Below are 21,030 nucleotides of genomic sequence, written 5' to 3'. Positions count from 1 at the left end.
CAACTCACGTGTGTCAACCAAAACTCGGTCCGAAATATACCGTGAGATTCGGCAGATTCCCGAAGCAAAGCCTGTGACCAGACACCGGGTATACTATCTCTGGCAGAAGGCAAATGCGGAGATCTGGCAGCGAGACTCCGATCCCTTCAATTCCGCCACAACCCTTCTTTCCGAAGACATACTGGCATGTCAAACGGGCAGTAAGCACGAAGCTCAATTCGTCCAAAAACACCAACACGCAAGATCACTACTGGCCTGAGGAACTCCAAAAGCTGATGCCTGATTTGGAGATCTGCTAGGGCTCGTTGCCAATCCGCCGGCCGGTGAGCTATAGATCTAGCGGTTGCTTATGCCCATTAAAGGGTGAGAAAATCGATGTACTGGGGAGACTGGGACCCGTAACCAAGGAGGACCGTCACACGGCGTTGGAGATTTTCTGCCGATATTTTAACCTCTATCCCCTTATTCCTGATTTGAACGGGACATATAAGTCTTCAACGACTTTGCATCGTGAATGCGCGGCCGAGATGTATACATGGTGTAAGGCCCGGGGTTATTACCGTTTTTGGGCTCATCTGTATGTCAACTGGTACTGCCAGGACCAGTGGAAGCTGTAGGTATGGGCCACCGATCCAGCCGAGATTCCGACGGTGAAAACAACAATAATCGTGGAGTCTCATTAGCGGACGCTAAAGCAAGACTATGTCCATCGGTTCAATCGGCCCCGAGTTGACCTGGTGGTGTAGGTTATAACGTCTCAAGTTCTTCCCAATGCTGTCCATCAAATGACAGCAATATCCAGTGGGCAATTCCGCGTATTCAAAGCTCAATGGCGAGAGGCATTCAAGAAGCAATAGAGGAAAGAGGCCTATTCATCTAGACAAGTTAAAAGAATACCACACAAATCCGGTCAACTGGGTTTGTTCCTACAAATCCTTTCTGCATAGTCGCTTTCTTACTTGTAAGCGCATTGCCCGTTGCTTTGAGTCACCCAGTCCTGAATTTTTCGAGTATATCCGTCGCCAAACAGCATATCCATTCTGGAGCGATCCACGACTGATTTTACGACCGGAATGTGCGCCAGTAATGGACTTCGATTCTGGAAATTTAAACGGGAGCAACAAGGCACGAACTGTGGAGCTAGAGCTAGAATTCGACTCTTCAGAGAGTGATTCAGAGCAAGATGACACTGATGACCAAGAAACTGTCCCTATGGACACCCAAATAGCAGAATTCAGGAAGGCGATGCATGATGCTATGGAGCTTTTTGAGGACCAGGTGGCCAAGGCGAATGAAAAGTTTGCGGAAAGATTCATAGCATCTAATCAGATGAATCGTACATTGGTGGACGAATCTAAGCACCGTCGTAATATGCCGACAATGTATTTACAGTGAAAATGAGTATGGCTTCGTCAAACGCCACGATACTGACCTTGGTTGCACCTGGTTTGATGGCTTTGACATAGCACGGCGGAGAGCAGATAAAACACCCAGGTATAAAACATATTTTGAGCTGGTAGGTTTGCGCACAGCCTCTGACCTTAGGCCCTGACATTCTATGCCAACTCTACATGTAATCTGTGCATCCGCCACCTTTTAACTCTCCCGCACTATCTATTAGCAGCGACTTTGCTCACCCGCATACAGTTGGCGATACCGTTCCCAATGAGGCGCCCTATCGTTTCTATATTCATCCCACTGTCTATTGAACGTACCTGCAGCGTTGTTGATTTCTTGCCTAGCCCAGCCAGAGTATTGCCAATCATTCAAGTAACGGTTTGGTCTCCACACTTCTCGGTCGTAATTTGCCCGCAGTTCTTTGTATTTCTCGTTTAGCGCTATGCCGACGTTGTAGTCGAATTTATCCGTCGCTTGACGAAGACAATGTTCCCGCTGCGCGTTCCACTGATGCCAATTAGGTTGTGGTTGAATGTTCTCCTGCTGATGCTGGTTGGGCTGCGGTTGGGCTTGATTATTGGCCTGCTGGCGATTTCCATCTCCTATTCGTTTGTTTTCTATCGCCTGTTTAGCCGGGAGGCGCCATGTCTCGTATCCGTGTATCGCCTTTTCTTTCTGTTGAATTGTCAAGCCATCTATTGGACAACGAGTGCTTAAGGAGAACTCAGTTAGACTTTGTTTAGTAGAAAGCGTCGAGCTATATTCAGACTCACCCAGAGATTGAAACCATAAGGTTAAAGATAGGATCAGGGACGAGTCGCTCCCTCCAATCTTTGAGATGAAGGCAAGTATAGACTGGGTCTATTGGTTCTCGGCGGAGGCATCGGCCCCAGACTTCCTGAGCATACGCATTGAGGACATGAGGTGGGGTATCACTAATTTTGTCGTTAACCCGTTCGCAGTTTGCCTCCGTGGGATTTGGTCTCAATCCAACATAATTGTCGGGAACTTGGACCTCGCTGTCCGTGTGACGTAGTCCAAGCCAGTGGCCAAACTCATGGGGCAATGTATTCTCAACATTCTCAGCTCTTTTATGAGCCACTTCCGCAATAGTGCCAGAGCTAATGACTATGCCGTCTTTTGTTGCCAATTCTTTCCAATTGTCATAATGCGCGATGTTTTCTGAAGCAATAGAAGAAGTCCCAAGAGTGCCTTGCATGCTGTACCCCCATTGTTGATTGTTTTCCGGATTCCCCCAGAACTTATGACTGTCTTGATAGCGATAGACAAAGACAATGTTAAGCGAAGTGTAGTCGATCGGACCTCGACGGAACCTCACCATTGTCTCAGCCCAAGACTCTCTTAGGAAACCCGTGTCGGCATCAAAAAGGTCCGGACGCACATAGCGATAGATTTGATCAACTGAGGTATCGAATTTGAAAGCAAAGGACCAGTACTTTCTCATTTCATTTATTTTACGTTCGATTTGATTGTCCTGGTTTATGTAAGTACATGTTCTTCATACACGGTATTAATAGTTGAAGCACGCAAAGCCATACAGTAAGATAGCCGCCCGCTTGGGTGTAGTCTTTGGCCACAACGGTTATATAGGTCGGAATAGAATGACGCCGAACGCTTTGACGCTTTGTGATATTGTGCCCCAACGGTATGGTCTCACTTATTTCTGCGGGTTCCTGACTGCTGAGACTTGAGACACCGCACTGCATGATATTATTTACAATATTAATCGTCTGGTTGGTAATGTTATCCGTCTCATTAGTAATATTATTCGTTTGGCTGGTAACATCATCTGTCTCGCTGGTAATATTTGGCGAGTAACTGGCAACATTCAGCGAGTGGTCGGTAAAATTTGGCGTGTGGCCAACAATAGTTGCTGTGTCCCCAGTGATATCGAGAACCGGAAGCTCCTGGCTAGGCCTGAAGCCACCGCACTTGGGTTTACGCTTGGTCACATTGGCTGCGTCGAGTGCCTGAGCACAAGCAGCCGAGATAAGTAGGCTCTTTACTACCAAGCGTAACTGAGGAATCATTGCAGCCAGCCGGAATCGATCGACGTTATAGGCAGCCCGATAAGGGGATGAGGGTATAAGCGAGTGGCTAAGCAAACGAGTAAATAAGGAGTGTGGTAGTGTAGGCGAGAAAGGAGAGGCCGGCGAGTACGGAAAAAGAGTGAAATAATAGTAAGGAAGAAATGCTAGTGGAATAAGGCTCGCCTACATGGGGAGAGGAGTTTTTTTGATTTAATAGTAGCGCTCTCGCAACTTAGGACTTTCCCTTTGCCATATATACACCTATATAGCTAGATAGCATAGCGCTGTCTCCCTGTGTAAGCAAAGCTGAGGTAGTTAGCATTTATTGCCGTGCATAAGCGTCTATATTAGGGGGGCGGGGGGCGTAGTCTCCATTTGGCGTTTGTATAAAGGGGCAACCAAAAGGAGACCCGCAAGATACGAGTATATATATACAATATAACCCCTGAATTATTATCACGAAAATACCTGACATGGGTAGGTAAATATTAAGTGGCCCGTATTAAATTACACATAAATGCATAAATAATTAGGTAAATGTTATATTAGAAAAAGTCCCTTTTAGTAAAGCCTAAGTCCCTGACCTGTACCCGCCTATCAGGCCTAGTAGGCCAAGAACATTATACCTGTTAAATAATACAAATTACTAGAGGAAACGTGGCCAAGTATCTTTTTAACAACAATTCAGGGGTTGCATTGTAGAGTAGATTGTTTTATTATGCTACTACTAATAATAAAGTCCCCCCTTGCACGTCGTTGTTTATGCTTAATCTTTAGTTATGCGATCAACAAAAGGCTCAACCTACTATTAGCTGGTAGTAACTGCTATTAAATGTTGTAATTGTGCTTCAGCCTGGGCAGGAATAAATCTCTCGAGTTAATGCGCGCTCCTTAACTCACAAGAATGAGAAGGCGGGAGAAAGTGCAGATGCTAGTCATGCGCTGGTACTATAATTAAAGTTTTGGCTCTACGCGCGTGCTATTCCCTGCAATCATGACTAGCCAGGCAATAAACATGACTAGCCAAGCAAAAAAGCTAATTGCTGAAAAGCCGAGGAATGGGAAGGTTGGATTGATATTGGTGACTTTTGCTTGTTCGCTATTTAAGAACATGCATGTGTCCTTCTACAAGCGCTTGTACCTGTTACCGGCCGAAGCTCGGGTGGACAGACACTTGATGTCGAATATAGCACTACGTAATGGGTGAAGACCCATATCAGAGTTTGAACGAGGCACTGGGCTTACACGACGTTTAACATGGCAACTGCAAATTGCATGGCATTCTCCAACATGTACTCCGTAGCTATTGGTGGAGACGTTGAGGCGCCCGGCTGTTTTAACAGGTCAGACATGACGAAATTGTCTTCGGCCAACTCGACAGCCGGGAATGGACGTTCCATGTCCTGCAGGCTGAATTCCCTTGCGACTTTAGAACATACTCGTCCACCCATGTGGATATTGAATACAGCAGTTGCCGCCATCTGGCAACAACCTCACAAGTTCCGGTTGCCCAAGGGATCGTTGAAGCCCTGGAATCGTCCGAGGGACCCAAGAATTGATATCGCGAATAGTGTGTCCAAGGAATTTCGCAGTGACAAGCCGGCATCTTTGGTGGCAGTGATACATGCCTTTCGTGTTCCGACCGACATGTAGATGCTGCCATGTCCAATAGAGTGGCTATCATGTTATTGCAGCCATCACAACGCGGTTGGTAAGGGCATTTCAGGCTGGCCGTCGGGCTTGGGGAAACCATGATCAATTCTCCTGCCATTATGATTATGTGGTTCTTGTTCTAGACTTTGAAGTTCGTAAGGGTTAGAATGAGCGCTTTTCTCTTGGTCTCGTGATGGACGAGTGATTTGATGTCTCCGCGCTCGCCCTTTGGTATAAAACCTGACTGACGTCGTAGAGTCTCGATTCGTTGAAGCCTACCTTCGCACGGCGCCTGGTTTTTTTTAGCATGGATCCTTGCTAGCAATTATTTAAGGCCGGTCTCTTCTTTGTGTCTCCTAGCTGTTTTGTGGTTATGAAGTCAACCACTGATCAGTGTTGGTTCGTCAGAGGGAAATGTGATGCAGTACTGCAACGGGGTATCAATAAGTCAATTCAGTCTATCTTTTCCTTCTAGCCCTTTTCAGCTGCATATTGCACAGGCAGAGTAAAAGGTACAAAGGTCTTGTATTGGGGGCGCTTGTCGGCTCGGCCTGTCTCTACCTATCCACAGACATGAAGAATATAGGCGTAACCTGGCACACGCTATCCCGTCTTGTACGATTTTTCAACTCACTTTATTTATCGCCTACTTCAAAATGTCTTAGATAATATTTATACACGGACAAAGCGTTATTCGTTTTATATCTGGCATTATAACTATAGTTAGTAGCATCTTGGTATTAATATATAAAAAAAATATTCAAGCTTAAAACTTTTACTTAAACGTGATGACGGGTCGTCGCAGAGCATTCTTGCAAGTTTCGCAGTCGATCATAGTGGCCATGCTAAAGATCAGAACTGTACTCCATTCTTCGCTATTAGAACCCTTTGATGCGTAGCAGACCATGGTTATTCGACGATCTGGCAAGAACCCCTGTATGCCCTTCCCGAGGAGCCATATTGACGCATCGGAAACCCTTCCTCAGTGGCCCAGCCCTTGTTAGACAAGGTAACGCGTGTCGCAGTTGCAAAGCCAGCCCAAGGACAAATACCGCCATGTATGAACTCTAGAGAGACATCAAGTCTTGAATACCGCGCAAGACTACGGCCCGCGAAGTCGCATTGTAAGCACGTTGACCCCCAAATGAAGCGACTCGTCTTCCAGTCCCCATCTGAGCCATGGTTGCAGGTGTTATTCTCACTGTTAAAGGGAGTATAGGGGAGTTAGGAGATACAGGACTTTGCAGAATCCTTTGCTCGACCCTCTCTGATCTACGAAGTCGAGCGCGACTTGGATCAACTCACTATTCGCAATATCACGTGCGGGGTCAAGCCTGCGCCTTGAGAGTAGCCTGTTTTGGTTGCATCTCTAGGTTGTAAGTCGACGTACTCATTTCATCTCACGCTCAACCGGGGTGTTCATTTCGAGCGTAATCCGCACCGCCTTCTGCGCAAGTCTGAATCGCTTCAAACGCCAGGCATGGCCCCTTAAGGATTACGGCAGAACTTAATTCCGAGAGTCTAGGAGCGGGCCGTGCGGATTTGCACAAACTGTTACCACGCGGCACTGGGGTCTTCTCACATGCAAGAGAAGCCTTGAAGCTACCAGACAGTACATTTGCGCAATAGGCTGTTCCATTGCACAATGGAGTCCCTTCTTGGGCAAATCACTGATCCCCTCTTCCGTCGGTAGCAAGAGCTGCCGCAAGACTCGACCACTTCAACGGGCGTGGTGGAATGACAAGTGGCGTTTGAGACACACCGGTCGGCAATTCGAAGATCGAAACCCTGAAAAACGCGTCTAGCTCACCACCAGGACAGGGGAGAGAGCTAGCGGGACCCTTGGACAGGGAGAACAAAGGAAGCCAAAAAAAAAAGAAAAAGTTCTGTCGTCATCTTCCTGTCCCTGCGGGGGTTTGGCATTCGCCTCTTTGAGCAGGCATTTCATGAGAGGCGAGTTTCTAGCCATTCCGTTTCATCCACGCGGGCGTCATTTGCACGAGGGTGTATGGAAGGACTGCCAGATCTTGTAGATCCACGGGAGGTGATGGGGATATTGGCGTATCGACGACGACGCCAACGGACGTCAACTCAATCAAGGGAGACGCAAGTCCCGTGGATTGGCCCAGGCGGGGGAAGAGAGCCACGCACGCCACGACAAACAGATTCGGCCAATCACGCAGTGCTCGATCAAGTCGGATCGCCGTGTGAACCCTGAGTCACGGTAGCGTCGAGTCACCTCTTCATAGCTCTGGAGAAAAAAGTATAAACCGCATGGCGGAGTTGGCGGTGATGCCTGGATATTGCGAAGCCGTCAAGACGAGAGGCTGGCCAAAGGGGCCTCAAGGAGGGACGGGAGAGACCATGACTGGCACCAGCCAAATGGGGTATGACTCCATCGTCATGGCGATGTGACTCGGCATATGTATGCTGTCGACACGTGCAGTTGCCTTGCCATGTTCCCCAGCTTCAGACGACTTTGGGCGCTGAGTCTCAACAAAGTCAATCATGCATGGCGCTTCAAGACAGCAGTGCTGCCCGACCCGGCGTGCTTTCTTGGATGAGTCTCGGCTCCAAACACTATGACGGACATCATCCGACGACATGACCCAACAGCGGCCCAGGCCCAACAATTCGTTGTGTTTCCTCGGTCTTGGGGACCCCTGCCTGGGCATATTCAGGGCAAAGAATCAGCATCCACTCCAATCATGGCATCGCCTTTTTTTTTTCTCTGGGATAACATGTTCCTGAGAGCCACCTCGGTCGCGAGATTGTCGCTAAGCCAACTAGATCGGAATCCGTCCCCTCGGTGACCATGAGGCTGGGTTCTTACAAGCGTCGTCATTTTGCTAGTTGGAAGAGGGGCCATTGACAATTGGAGGCTTGCAATACAGGACCGTGATATACCTTGACGACATGATAGCCCGTGTACAGGCAGCTAAAGGACGAGAAAGTCGGGCTAGTGGCATAATAAACCCCTGACGGATCAGCTAGGTGGCATCATGGTGCCGCGCAATTCGCCTCCCCAAGGGCCGGCCCAGCACGAGGCGAGAGGGGACAGAAAAAGTTGAATGGAGGAGGACGAGGTTGGACCCAGTCACCCTGGTGGAGCAGCTTTTTTAGTTTCGTTTGCTGCAGAGCCTGTCTTGACGTTGGATGTGAGAGACGACGATGCTGAGGCCCGACCGAAGGATAGAAAAAAAAAGAGGGAGAGAGAGCGAGAGACGAGGGCCCATGCCCGCCATGGTCCAGCGACTCAGCAATTCTTCACTGAGCTTGCACAGTTATTACATGGCTAATGGCATTGATGAATGCCTCCGTTCGAGGTATATTACACTTTGCCCCTGGCTTGGTTGACCATGTTTTGGACCTGCAGCATCTGTGACGATAGACATCTCAACATGTCGACGGATTAAAATAGAGTTGGTGCTTGAGACGAGCACATGCCCCAGATCAGCTTGATGTCATTCATGTTCACAACGCCTTTCCCTCTTCGCAGCAGACAATAGCCATCTATCATTGTCTGGATCCATGATGCCAACAACTGACTAGCTGCAGCGAGCCTGGGCCAAGCCGTCCGTGGGCGCGTATTCCGCTCGCTCTAGGTTCTTGACAGCCTGTCATCCGCCGGTAATGGCGCTGCCCACAAATCGTACCTGAAAATGCCTGCGTCAAACATCCCATCTCTGCATCATCTCTCTTGGAATGCAAAAAGCGGTGACGCTGCCGTCGCTGCACCCGCCATTGCACCTTCCGCACATTGCTGTAATTGCGCTGCGCCTGGGCTGCACCTTCCCTCCAGTTGACGCTTTTGCTGCACCCGGGTGCCCCATCGCGCCCCGTTCTTCGACCGATGCGGCCTAGTGCACCTGTCCGCCGCCCATCCCTGCCCACCCACCCAATCAGCTCCAAGACCCCACCATGACGGGAAAAGTTTGGGAATCCGAGTAATATTTCTGCCACTGCCGGCTCCCTTTTGGCTCTTCTCCTTCTCTTCTCTTCTGTGTCATCAATCCCATCACCCCTCAACGAGACAACGAAGTCGCCCTACAATAGCATCCAGCAGATCACACTCAATTTCGGAACTTTCGTCGTGTCAAGATGCCTTCGGCCGTCGCTGAGCTGTAAACGCCCACTGCGGGCCACCGCCAGTCCCAGTGGTCCGCAGTCCAGCAGTTCTTCGAGTCTTTCAACAACAATCCCAACGACGATCAAGTTTCCACAGCAGGCTTTCACGCTCTTGAGCCGTGCAAGATAGGAAGTCGAACCATCGAATTGCAACAGCGGTTCTCCCGAGAGTCTGTATCTGACATCAAAGATTGTGCTATTCGCCCGTTCCGACAGGGCACTTCATTCCATCATCTCGTCCCCTCTCCCTCCCACCTCCTCCCTCTCTCCTCACACCCCTTGACGCGCTTGGGCATATTCTTTATTGTCCCTCCTACTTTATTTTGGTAGCTTTGCATACCTAGGCTGTCGTTTGACTCTCAACGGGCCGTGTTTACTACGACGCCCACTGGTCCTTGCCTCCGGTCCCCTGGAGAGAGGCCTTTTGCAAACTCTCAAGGAAGTCAATTCATACAACAAACTTGCAGCGTGCAATCAACTGTGCTTCCAAGTGCCTCCGCGTAGAGAGAACTTGAAATTGAGCAAAACATTCCTGTTGACGGAATAATTACATACACTTTAGTCAAAAAAACCTTTTCGACCAGTTATGTCACGCAACATCCGACAAAAATATCCTGCCAAGACTGCCAGAACGGCGTCTAAGCGACGAGGCTCGGATACCTCGTCCTCGTTCGACTTGTCTGACGATGATGGCTACTCAGCCGTCGAAGAAATTAGCGACTCCTCCGATGACGATGAGGAAGATGTCGATGCGGTCGAGGAGAGGAACATTTTAATAGAAGCCAAGCCTTCTCAGTCTCCTCGACCGCAATCCGACAGCGATAACGACGATAATCAAGATGAGAACAATGGAGACGATAATGACGATAATTACGACTACAGCCTCCCCGTTGTAGACCCGGATGCCGATGAGAGCACCAGCTGGGCTGGTATTGTCTCCGAGGTAGACGAAAGTCAAGCCTCTGACTTTTTGCATGACCCTTCATTAGGCTCTGATACTGCTGTGGAACGTCATGTTCGTTTTGATGTCCCCTCTAGCGACTCAGACTCTACCGACACGGATGATGATGATGATGACCATGGTGACTTGTTTCCCGATATTTTTGTATCACAAACAGCTCTTGATCCCGCTTTTCGTCGTGAAATAGAACATGACCCAGATGAGTCGTCGGGATCTGGGTCTTTTTGGGACTACCATGGCCAGTATGATCAGCAAATTGCGGATGACTCTGATGCCGAGGAGGTCATTCGCGAACTCTCTGACGATGAGACGCCAACTGCCACGCCCAGACTGCCCCAGATCGAAACATCTCCTTCCAAGTTCACTCCTGCTTTGGAGGAGGCTCTGGAGCTTGATGGATACGAAAGTGAGTCCTGGAAACTACAGGACGCCTCATTTGTTACCGTTTCGCTAACCTTGCGCCTGTGTCAGCTGATGGTGATACCACTGAGGAAGACATTCCAGATCCACCGATTCGAAGAAGAACTCGCCGTCCTTCTGTACCCATGAGTGAAATTTCTGACTCGGATGTCCCCTCGCCAATCAAGACTCAGCGTGGTCAACCTCGTGTTGGGCGCTTCAATCTCGACCGCTCAGATAAGAAACCAATTGCGGTCTTGAACCCTCTCACGCGCAAAATGATGATCTTTACTCCTCATCGTCGTCGCCCTCTTGACCTCTCACCTGAACAGTTCAACATGTCCTGGGCCGTAGAAGAGCAGTCTTCTCCCATCCTCAGCAATTCTGCCAACATCATGTTCAGCGCCATGCTCTCGTCCAATACCTTTGGTGATTTTGTCAACCCTCAAACCATGGGCCCCGCCGAAGGCTTCTTCCCATTTAATTCAGAGGCCGGCACGGCTGATGAAAGCTCGTCGGCTAGTGTCCAAGGCGAAGAAGACGAGGCCGAGAAGAAGCTCGACATTAGCGATTTCATTACGTGGGACGACGGCGACTCATCTGGTGATGAAGGCAACGACGGTACATGGGAGCCTTCTTCAACGCCGATGAGACCTACGACAGCCTCGAGCGAGCGCGAAATGCTGTCACACCTTAATTCGGATACTGTTGGCGCTTTTCGGCGCAACCAAATTAATCAGCAGCTGATCTTGAGCAACAAGGCCACCCAAGACTCGCTCGCCTTCAGCGGCCCCTACAACTACTCGGCTATCCGGGGCCTCAAGTCGGATCGTTTTGATACGGCAGGCATCCCCTTGACCCCCATCCGACGCCAAAAGAAGCACGCGGGCGATTCGACGCGCAGCCCGTTGGAGTCTGTTTCGGCGAAGCGCAAGGCTTCAGGCGAGGTCGGAAACGGTCACAAGAGACACAGAAGCATTTCCGATGTCAACTTGCTTAGAATATGAAGTTGACAATTTTTGGATTCGGGGATTTCTTATGTCTGGAACGAAATACGAGCGAGGACGGCGTAGCGTGTAGCTCGCTATCCCTGACCTCGCACACACATTGTGTTTTCTTTGACTCGACAGGTAGTTACCCTGTTGGACTTTGAGCTGGAATCATCTATTTTCTTCTTGTAGGCTGCTTCTTCAAGTTGTCCTCGGTTAGACGGCGCGAGCACTAGATGGAAAACAAGTCAGCCCGAAGTTGTTTTCCTATTTAGAGGAATGGTTTTGCGATTGCCGAAGAAGGCTGGATAAAAGCAGAGCAGAAGCTTTCTGCTCTTCAGTTATTGAGACGACGACTCGCCGCAAATGAACGACTTGGGGAATGAGAATTTTATGGGGCTAATCGTAATAGCCAGGTGGATAATCTTCTCGGGTCAAAAGTTTCCTTGTATTTGATAGCTGTGTTTTCCTTGCGGGTGAAGCGTTTTATAGGAGAGTATAATGAATATTAACCAACACCGCATGCACCTTTGTGACTCGAATGTGCTTTCATTGGTTGTTGTAAGTCTGCATTTGCACATCCTAGTCATCCGACGGTGGACGGCCCTGGCGTAGGCTATTCAGCCAGACTCGCTCAAGACTGTCTTGGCTCCGATCTCAATTGGAGATTTCGAGATGGAGCAACGGGAACTTAGCGGGAGGGCGGCGTAATTGGGCCGTCAAATACGGACATGAGCCCGCTGAGGGGATGTTGACTTCTTGGAGAAGTAACATGGGCGGCGTGGCGACAGGGACGGCCAATTGTGTCCAGACGAAATGACTTGCTAGATATGCTTGAAAGGTATAGCATTAAATGGGAGACCAACTAGCTTGCTCTCGCTTACCCTTTGTGCCGGTCATCCCGTGGGTTTGACGTCAAAGTGGCCGTAATAAACACTCGGCTGACATACAAGTCCCCGAGGATATGGCAAGTTTTAAGCTAACAAACATACACTACTTTGGAGGGGCAGCTGAAGCCTTTGAAGGACAGGGTTGCTGGTATGCTGTTTTGTATCCACATTCATGGCAGATCATCTGATAAGATCAACTAGATGTTGAATGTGTTATAGCGATGGTAAGTAAGGTGTGTTCAGATTCAATGTCAGCTTACTGCCGTGGAGCTCATCAACAGCGATGTTAGCTATCAACCGGGGGGTTAGTGGGTTAATCTTGGTCCCTTTGGCCCTTGACTCTGGGCTGAAAAACTAGACGCTGCGTAAATCGGTTCCGACGGTCTTATACACGAAGCACCATGTCGAGGGATTTGTGCCGCCAAAACCTGCATTCATGTCTCTTTTTATTTCCATCAAGTATACATGTATGTTTGTACTAGTCACCACTCCTCGCCATCAGCTCTTGTCACCAAAGAAGTATCATGGGCGCAATGGGCATCTCCACGGTTCCTCTGCCATCGTCGGCCGACTTTAGCCTCACAGCAGAGGATGGCCAAATGTACGAAATCCAGGTGGCATGGCCAACGGAGTGGCGAAGGAGAAAAGGCCACGACCACGTAGCCGTGCTGGATGCAACTCTCCTATCCCGCAGGCAACCTAGCTCCGACTAACCTGACAAGATACGCGGTCGACGGCAACGCCATGTTTCTGACGGCAGGAGAGGCGGCCTGGCAAAGAGGAATTTCGCAAGCAGGGACATGATAGGCAGCCGTTGTTGATGTTGTTTTATGGGTGGTACGAGCAGAGCCCAAGTGACCCGAATCTAGCGAATCCAATTGATCAATTCTTGACTCCTTGACTTGCATATCTGAGCCGAGACATGGCGTCGGATTAAAGTTGGAACGGGTCGGGCCGCAGCTAACCCCGATTCAAACCTGACGTCTCCCATTGGAATCAGAACTCAACACTACAGTCTCTTGTACGATTTGGGCGGTTTCTCGTCGTCTCGTCTCCGTACAATGGCCTTATCAGCAATCGCCAGTGAGTATGCTGCTCCATCGTGAAAGTCTACCAAATATCGTTGACAAAAAACAAGAGTGCCTTTCATTCTTGGGAATTCATCATGTGTTTAAGACGATGCTAGTTATATCCATCCTCCTCCTCTGCAATCTATCCTCTGCCTTTCCTTCCGCTCCTTTTTTGATCTACGGGTTCCATAGGCACGCACTCACCCCTGCTAATGCCTCATTTTCCTTTCAGCAATCCTACCGGCCGGTTGTACCACCTCGTCGAGCCTCCAGAACGTCTATCTCCTTTCCTTGTCCTACATCCCAAATGCTACCATCAACTCATCATCATCGTACGATAGCCAACTGAATCCAGGCATCGGTAGCGCCGTCGTCAACCTTAGTTCCATCAGAAACCCCTCGCTCATTGTCCGAGTGGGCTATTTAGGAATCTGCATCTCCTACATCGACGATTAGTGGCTGTGTTCAAATACCGCAAGCACTTTGGCCAGCTCGCTTAGGGCTGGTGCTGGAAATAGCAATGTGAGCAAGGTTGAGAATATGGACCCTTTGAACTTGCTGTGGATTGCCGCAACGTTCAAGGACAAGGCTGCGTTTGATGGATTGATTTGAGTCAAGTCTGATCGTCCTCTGAGACCTGAGCCCTCCTTCCCTTTCTCCCGTTACTGGAGTCATATTTTGCGCGTTTTACAATACTTGATGGCCGTCTGCATAGGTTTGCTGCCATAGCCTTCGCCTTTCTCTCTATGATTCTATTCTCAACACGTCCGAGCTGGTACGACGAAGAGAATGAAGAAGGATCGGATCGCGAAGTTAAACCCTCCCCTATCGAAATATCATAATAGCCACCACGTATTTTACTATTCTAGCATCTATGTTTGCCTTTGTCTCTAGTTTATTACAGCACATCGGGATTGCAACGGCCTCCACTATGGCGGAGGGTTTATCGTACGGATCTGTTACAGGACATGTAGGTGTGACTGCAATGGTTCCAGCATGGATTGCTCCAGTCCTTTGTTCTCTCGTTGCGGGTACTTTGTGGCTCATGTCGGAGTATTTGTCAACCTCGGAGCGACTGCTGGATCTCCAATCCGGGCGCGAACGAGGGGGTTTGCAATCTGGGCGCGAGCGATGGAGTCTACAAGCGACTGATGGTGTACGGTAAGCGGGAATTTGCTATTCCTTGTGACTATGATCAAAGTATTTCAGTGGTCTGAATTCAAACTATATCCGGCATGTATTCAAGTGACGTAGTTTAACGATTAGCTAGACTGTGGGAAACTACTCGAGGTCTCTGAATCACTAGGCAGAGTCGGCGGACTCGACCTGGGCGATTGGAGAAACCTGTGCAGTCGGTATATAATCAAAGCCAGAACGACAGGTGAAAGAGCGACGACAGTGGCTGCAATCTTAACACTGGGCGAGAGAGGTCGAGTCCACAAAATAGCTGATGGCACGACAATCGAACAGATTATCGTGATGCACATCACGAGTCTGACCACCCGCGGCTGTGCGGTCCGAAGGCGATGGACTTGACGCTTGATTAATCGGGGAAGAGCGGCTCGTTCTTCAGGACTTGTATTTCTCCAGTGAAGGACAGACAAGGACGGAGGTGAAGATGACAAGGGAAACTGTGATGGCGACCTGCACGCCACGGCCCATATGCCGCGTCCAAAGAACTGCTATTGGAGCCACGCAGACAAGGGAAAAATATACTATTCCGACCAGGATAACCAAAATGGGGCCAAGGGCATAAGCACAAGGCAGGTGAAAATCGTTGCCGACGTCCGTACATGGCTTTGGCACCCCGCGCGACTCGCCCTAGAAGGCATCAAGTTGTTAGTCGAGATCAGTACACACAATCTTGAGGGCGCTCGCCAGGCTTTGAACACGACAATAACGGAGCTTAGCCAGGCGCAGAGTCGTGTGAAAACCCAGGAGGACGGGGTCAAACACCTCAGCAGCCTGACCACAGACCAAGCAACCCTGGGTGACGCACTGATGAAAGAATGCCGCCGTCTTCAAAAAGAGGTTGAGCAGACGGAAAAGGTAGTTGAACAGCACAAAAAGGAGACGGCCCAGGCGTGGCACGAGATTTCTCTCTGTTAGAACCCTGCCAAGTCGGCCAACTTTGCCCTAGCCAAGGCAGATTATGCCACTGCCGTTTCTACTGAGGACCCTACGGACCCGTCGATCCTGACTGGAATTGTCGATGAACTAGCCAATCACGACGACAGCAATGGTAGTGTTGGCAAGATCAAAGCGGAGGAGCACCCAAACGGGCTATTGGACTCTGTGCAGAAGAAGCTGCAGCAGGGTATAGGACAGGACACTATGATGGCAGAGTCCTCCGGCAAGAACCCAGTCCGTGAGCTGCCGGTAGAAGCACGTCTGAAGCTGATACGCTCCACGGTCGGTGCTCTAGTCAAGCCCCGGGGTCAGCCGGGCAGTATGGATATATCTGATGTAGAGCGGGTGGATCTGCTCTCTGGGCTGTCCGGCCTGTTTGTCCTCGGAAGTGTGAAGGCCTGACCAATTCGGCAAGGGATGTGGTAAAGAGGGGTTTTGGAAACTGTCAACTTCTAGTCAGATTGACCATAGAAGCTAGTTGTTGAACCAAGGCAACTCGTAGCCCTATAGAGTCCTAGCTGGCCCCGATATCTGTGTGTTGCCAACCGCCCATTTTTGGCATGTTGAGGTTATCGTGGAGACGACCAAGGGGCGACGCATGCTGTTAACAAATCCGGATAGATCGGAATCCAAGTAATTTCAAAAAGACGTGTCTTTCCATGACAAAGATAAATATTTGGAGAAGAAAAAATTATTTCATCCACCATATCTTGCTCCTAGCATTGAAATCTTGACCCTTCAGAACCTCCGCCTAGACAACACGCTTCTCATTGATATCATCAGGTCTATTGAGGCCAGGCTTAGTGTCAACGTTCTCTAGTAGATTGTAACCCCGCCTTTTAAAATTCCGGTGGCAGGGATGTTGTATATCATGGCGTTGGGTGTCGGCTCAGGTGATTGGTGGCGATAGATGACCACGGTATTATCGGGACGTTGTTTGTCAAGAGGATTGGAGCGCGCAAGGCCAGATCATTCCCAGTTACCGTATCGGGATTGGTGCAGCCAAGTTCCTGGCTCGAGATGTCCCTGCGTTCAAAGCTTAACGCTCTAATCGTTCTCAACGTCTGCAACGTCACAGCGGAAAGCGGGCTAACAGGACAAAACACCGCTTGCAACGAAGCCATGTGGGCGACGGGGATGAATTGGGCCTTGGGATTGGACACGGACAGTTGGAACACGAGTTGGCAACTCGTCGGGGGTGAGTGGAACTTGTATTCCCCGTATCATGGAAGGCCTCTACCTTTTCATCGCTTTCAAACATCGTCACCCTCACTTTCCCCGCGCTCCTCCCCGCACTCTCGAGTCAACATTGTACAGCATTGGGCTTGTTTGCCGCTCGCTTCGACCAGTCTCGTTGTTTCCCGTCCCGGCTACTCCACTTCTGTTGTAACGGTGACTTGAATAACAAGCGTCGGGAAAAGGAAAATCTGCCGTCTTCCCGTCGGAGCATTCCGTCAGTGTATTGCTACGTTCGAGTACCTCGAGTATATATATAGTCTTGTACGTACTACGTACCCGGTCGACCGAACCCCTCGGCGTGACCATGTCGTTTCACACACAAATTCCAAAGCCTCAGTAATACCATGTTGAAACTCTATCGCGCCACGTGCCTTTGGCCTTTTCTCATCGCTCTCGTCGCCTCGGGCCTCGTCTGGCCCGATGGTGCTGCACTAGATACCCAGGTGATCTTGCCTGGCCGGGATAACGGTAACGACGACAAAGACAACAGGAAAGATGATCAGCAACAGATCCCGTCCAGCTGGCCTCCTCCTCAGCACATCTCGAGAACTGGCGGCTGGGTCTCGCTCAACCGCGCTGTCACCATTGTCGCCGACAATGGCACCGACGCTGCCACCATCAATGCTGTCAAGGCCATCGTCTCTTCCGCTGGCGGCACAGCCACACTCTCGTCACAGCTCTCGGGCCATGGCACGCAGATTTTGATTGGGGCCGAGAAGGCAGACGGTGTTGCTGTTGCTGCCGCCAACGCACTCACGGGAAAATCTGCAAATGGCCTCGCCGCCGAGGGCTACGTCCTTGCATCGGGCAAGTACCAGAACCAGGACACCGTTGTTCTCAACGGTGTAGATGCGCGCGGCAGCTTCTACGCCGCCCAAACCCTTCGACAGCTCGTAGATGCTCGCCAGGGGATCCCTGGCGTCAAGGTGCGCGACTGGCCCCTTATGCCCATCCGTGGCTCTATCGAGGGCTTCTACGGCGTGCCATGGTCTCACCAGGCGCGTCTCGACCAGTATGTCTTCTACGGCAAGCACAAGTTGAACACGTACATCTACACGCCCAAGGACGACACGCTCCTCCGCACCAACTGGCGTGACCTTTATGACAGCAGTGGCCTCGCGCAGCTGAAGGAGCTTGTCGAGACTGCCAACACCAACCACGTCGACTTCACGTTTGCTCTCTCGCCCGGGTTGAGTGTATGCTACTCTTCCGACTCGGACTTCAATGCTACCGTTGCCAAGTTTGACCAAGTCCGCGCCCTCGGCGTCCGCAGCTTCTACGTTGCTCTGGATGACATCCCTCTCGCATTCCACTGTGATTCGGATAAGCAAAAGTGGCCCAACCAGGGAAACTGGCACTGGCTTGCCGACGCCCAGGCGTACTATCTCAACCGCATCCAGAAGGACTATGTCGAGGCAAACGGCCTCATGGACCTCGAGACGGTCCCGACCAACTATGCCGGCAGCGCACCGGATCCTTACAAGGGCGAGTTCGGCACCCAACTGAACAAGAAGATTCGCATCCAGTGGACTGGAGAAGGCGTCTTCTCCGCCAGTGTCGCCGTCGAAAGCGTCGTCCGCGCCGACTCGACCTACGTCACGGACAAGCTATTCTTCTGGGACAACTTTCCCGTCAACGACGACAAGCCCAACCGCCTGTTCCTGAACCCGCTCACGGGCCGCGATGCCGTCCTGTATCAGCATCTGCTCGGCTTCACCTCGAACCCGATGGTGCAGCCGTACGCCTCCATGGCAGCACTCGCCAACTACGCCGACTACACGTGGAACGGGCCGGCGTACAACGCAACGGCCTCCATGGCCGCGGCACTGCGGGAGCTCGCCGGCGGAAATAACACCGTGTACAACGCCGTCGTCGCCTTTGCCGACCTCAACCAAAACTGGCCGTATCGCACTCCTGCCATCAACGCGCCCCAGCTCAGCAAGGACATGGCCGCCTTCTGGGCCGCGCGCAACGCTTCTGCCAAACACGCCGACGGCACCCGAGCGCTGCGCGATCGTCTCCAACTGCTCACCTCGCTGCCAGACGTGCTCCCCCGCATGGCCGTGGGGGGATTCGCCGCCGACGTGGCACCCTGGTCGACGCTGGCGATGCAGTGGGCGACCGCGTGCCAGCATTTGGTCGCCATGTTGGACGCGCTTGACAAGGGGCAAGGGGACGAGGCTGCGAGGGAGTTTGCCGCCGCCCAGAAGTGGGTGGGCAAGACGGCGGCCAAGACGGTCACTGGCCTCGATGGCAAGGGGCAGGTTGTGCCTAACTTTATTACTCCAACTACCGGCGATGGCGTGTTTGACCAATTTCTCGCCAACGCTACTGCTGCATACAAGGGCCGGTAGATGGTGCTAGAATGAGAATATGGAATACTTGGCGGTGGGTGCGGGCTTCGGACTAGTATTATGGTTGTCGTCAAGATTGGCGTGTAAACGGGGGACCTGAAACATGGTCGCGGATAATTGAACGATGGTACAATGGATGGCTGAACTTCATCAATGTGAATAGTGGGATGAGTTTAATTCAACTGAGAACTTTGGGGTCATAGACCCCCTGAAGTAGTTTCTGTGGCTAATAACCCAGCGTTGCACTTGCGCTGATACTGGTACGTCTGATGAGAAGCAGCGCGTCTCCATTTGTCTAGTAGAGATTGACAAGTATAGAAAATATGACTGAATGGGAATACGTAGTTTCCCGAGTCGAGATTTGGGCAGCCGCTATCAACTTACCCTTTTCATTACTGGCTGAGTAGGCACATCGTCGGGCGACATGTGTGACAAGGGCCTAGCTTGGAGCAATTACTCAATTCATCTAATAACAGTCTTTGGTATCAAAGGTCCTTGGTTTTCCTTAAGGCCTTAAGGGACCGAAGACGTCTATTTATACAAGAAGTTAGTGAGGACCTTCTGCCCTAATCCCGTGACCGTAGCCCTTGTGTAACAAGCCATTTCCGTGTAACAGCATCCCTCGGGTGTCAGAGTAACAGGAATAGCTGCTTCCGGGATACATGTCGATTCATCAACAGACTTGGCAGGATTTGTCTCTGTAGGAACAGTGATGGCCAAATGAATTCCCATGGTCTACGGAATGTGGGTGTCTATTTCTCCCCGTCAAGTCAGACCTAGGAAAAGAATGCTAAAACGAAATCTAAAACGAATATGACTAGGATTTCCAAGGCAGATAGACTCCTGCTTTATTCACGTAACCGGCATTAGGCCGCTCACCGACGAGCCTGAATCCCGTTATTCCCGAGTTCGCTCATCCACGGAAACAGGGGACTCAGACATCAGGATCATGCGTAATATGCGGTACCAAAAGTGCAATTGCCGCAGACCGAGAAAAAGAAAAGAAAAGCATAGTTGAGTCAGCTTCCTCATTAGTTAGGTTGTCTCACCTTGTCAACCAATTTCCAAAATCCCAAGATACTACGTTTCTCCTGACGCAGATCACTCCCTCAATTGATGGCTGAGTCTTTGGAAAGAACTTTAAACTCGTGGGAGCTGCGCGGCAAATTGCACCAGGACTTTCCGATACAGCCTCGTCAATGTCGTCTACGCAGCGCGCCAAGCCGGATGCATAGGCAAAATAACGCCCTCCCCCGCTTCATGCATCGAGTTTCACATTGCGCCCAAGTTTCTCGTTTGCCTTCCACTTTGGTTGCGGATGTCACCCTGGCCGGGTTTCAAGCTTCCCGTTCGGGAACCCATCTTGGGTACTTTTCGACCCGATAGGAGAGCCGGGCTTTTTTTATACTTATTTATAACCTATTGACGGTGAATCTTCAGTTTGCTAGCTTGGAACCGACCTTCCCTTTAACAGCTTCAGTGGGTACATGTAGTCGATGTTAATGCGAGGTGCATGGGGTAAATGCGGCTGAATAGAGGCATTAATTGAATGCTGCACCGTAAAAGATGAATACGTAAATAAAATGAAATAGATTAAAAATGGAAAGCACCGTCAATAGAGTTGCTTATCTTGCTCGGTATGGTGGCAGCCAAGGGATAACCATGGTGTCTCAGAATCCAGATGCTCGATTTTCTCACCGTATTGATGCTTGGGGTACACACATCTGCCACGTTGCTGATTTCGGTAGCTGGAAAAGGGGAGAGGGGG

General features: G+C 50.5%; 6 protein-coding genes across 6 annotated transcripts; 5 read left to right on the top strand and 1 right to left on the bottom strand.

The window, feature by feature from the left end:
- Window positions 1-1,086: 1,086 nt before the first annotated feature.
- G6M90_00g067600 (uncharacterized protein) lies at window positions 1,087-1,395 on the top strand (the record flags this gene model as incomplete). Its single annotated transcript, XM_014685030.1, has 1 exon — window positions 1,087-1,395. One exon carries the CDS (start codon window positions 1,087-1,089, stop codon window positions 1,393-1,395), a length of 309 nt encoding a protein of 102 aa, XP_014540516.1.
- Window positions 1,396-1,596: 201 nt separating this feature from the next.
- Window positions 1,597-3,449, bottom strand: G6M90_00g067590 (uncharacterized protein; the record flags this gene model as incomplete). Its single annotated transcript, XM_014685029.2, has 4 exons — window positions 1,597-1,610; window positions 1,716-2,110; window positions 2,172-2,893; window positions 2,958-3,449. 4 exons carry the CDS (start codon window positions 3,447-3,449, stop codon window positions 1,597-1,599), a joined length of 1,623 nt encoding a protein of 540 aa, XP_014540515.2.
- Window positions 3,450-9,816: 6,367 nt separating this feature from the next.
- G6M90_00g067580 (uncharacterized protein) lies at window positions 9,817-11,597 on the top strand (the record flags this gene model as incomplete). Its single annotated transcript, XM_014685028.1, has 2 exons — window positions 9,817-10,597; window positions 10,663-11,597. 2 exons carry the CDS (start codon window positions 9,817-9,819, stop codon window positions 11,595-11,597), a joined length of 1,716 nt encoding a protein of 571 aa, XP_014540514.1.
- Window positions 11,598-13,530: 1,933 nt separating this feature from the next.
- G6M90_00g067570 (uncharacterized protein) lies at window positions 13,531-13,995 on the top strand (the record flags this gene model as incomplete). Its single annotated transcript, XM_066130856.1, has 2 exons — window positions 13,531-13,552; window positions 13,772-13,995. The coding sequence occupies 2 exons, from the start codon at window positions 13,531-13,533 to the stop codon at window positions 13,993-13,995; spliced, it is 246 nt and encodes an 81-aa protein (XP_065987066.1).
- Window positions 13,996-15,201: 1,206 nt separating this feature from the next.
- G6M90_00g067560 (uncharacterized protein) lies at window positions 15,202-16,071 on the top strand (the record flags this gene model as incomplete). Its single annotated transcript, XM_014685027.1, has 2 exons — window positions 15,202-15,588; window positions 15,649-16,071. The coding sequence occupies 2 exons, from the start codon at window positions 15,202-15,204 to the stop codon at window positions 16,069-16,071; spliced, it is 810 nt and encodes a 269-aa protein (XP_014540513.1).
- A 1,181-nt stretch (window positions 16,072-17,252) lies between these two features.
- Window positions 17,253-19,262, top strand: nagJ (O-GlcNAcase NagJ; the record flags this gene model as incomplete). The annotated part of the gene is made up of 1 exon (XM_014685026.1): window positions 17,253-19,262. One exon carries the CDS (start codon window positions 17,253-17,255, stop codon window positions 19,260-19,262), a length of 2,010 nt encoding a protein of 669 aa, XP_014540512.1.
- Window positions 19,263-21,030: the final 1,768 nt, after the last annotated feature.

The sequence above is a fragment of the Metarhizium brunneum genome, chromosome 4 (assembly GCF_013426205.1).
Source record: "Metarhizium brunneum chromosome 4, complete sequence".
Classification (NCBI taxonomy): domain Eukaryota; kingdom Fungi; phylum Ascomycota; class Sordariomycetes; order Hypocreales; family Clavicipitaceae; genus Metarhizium; species Metarhizium brunneum.
This window is presented reverse-complemented; position numbering and strand designations above follow the sequence as displayed.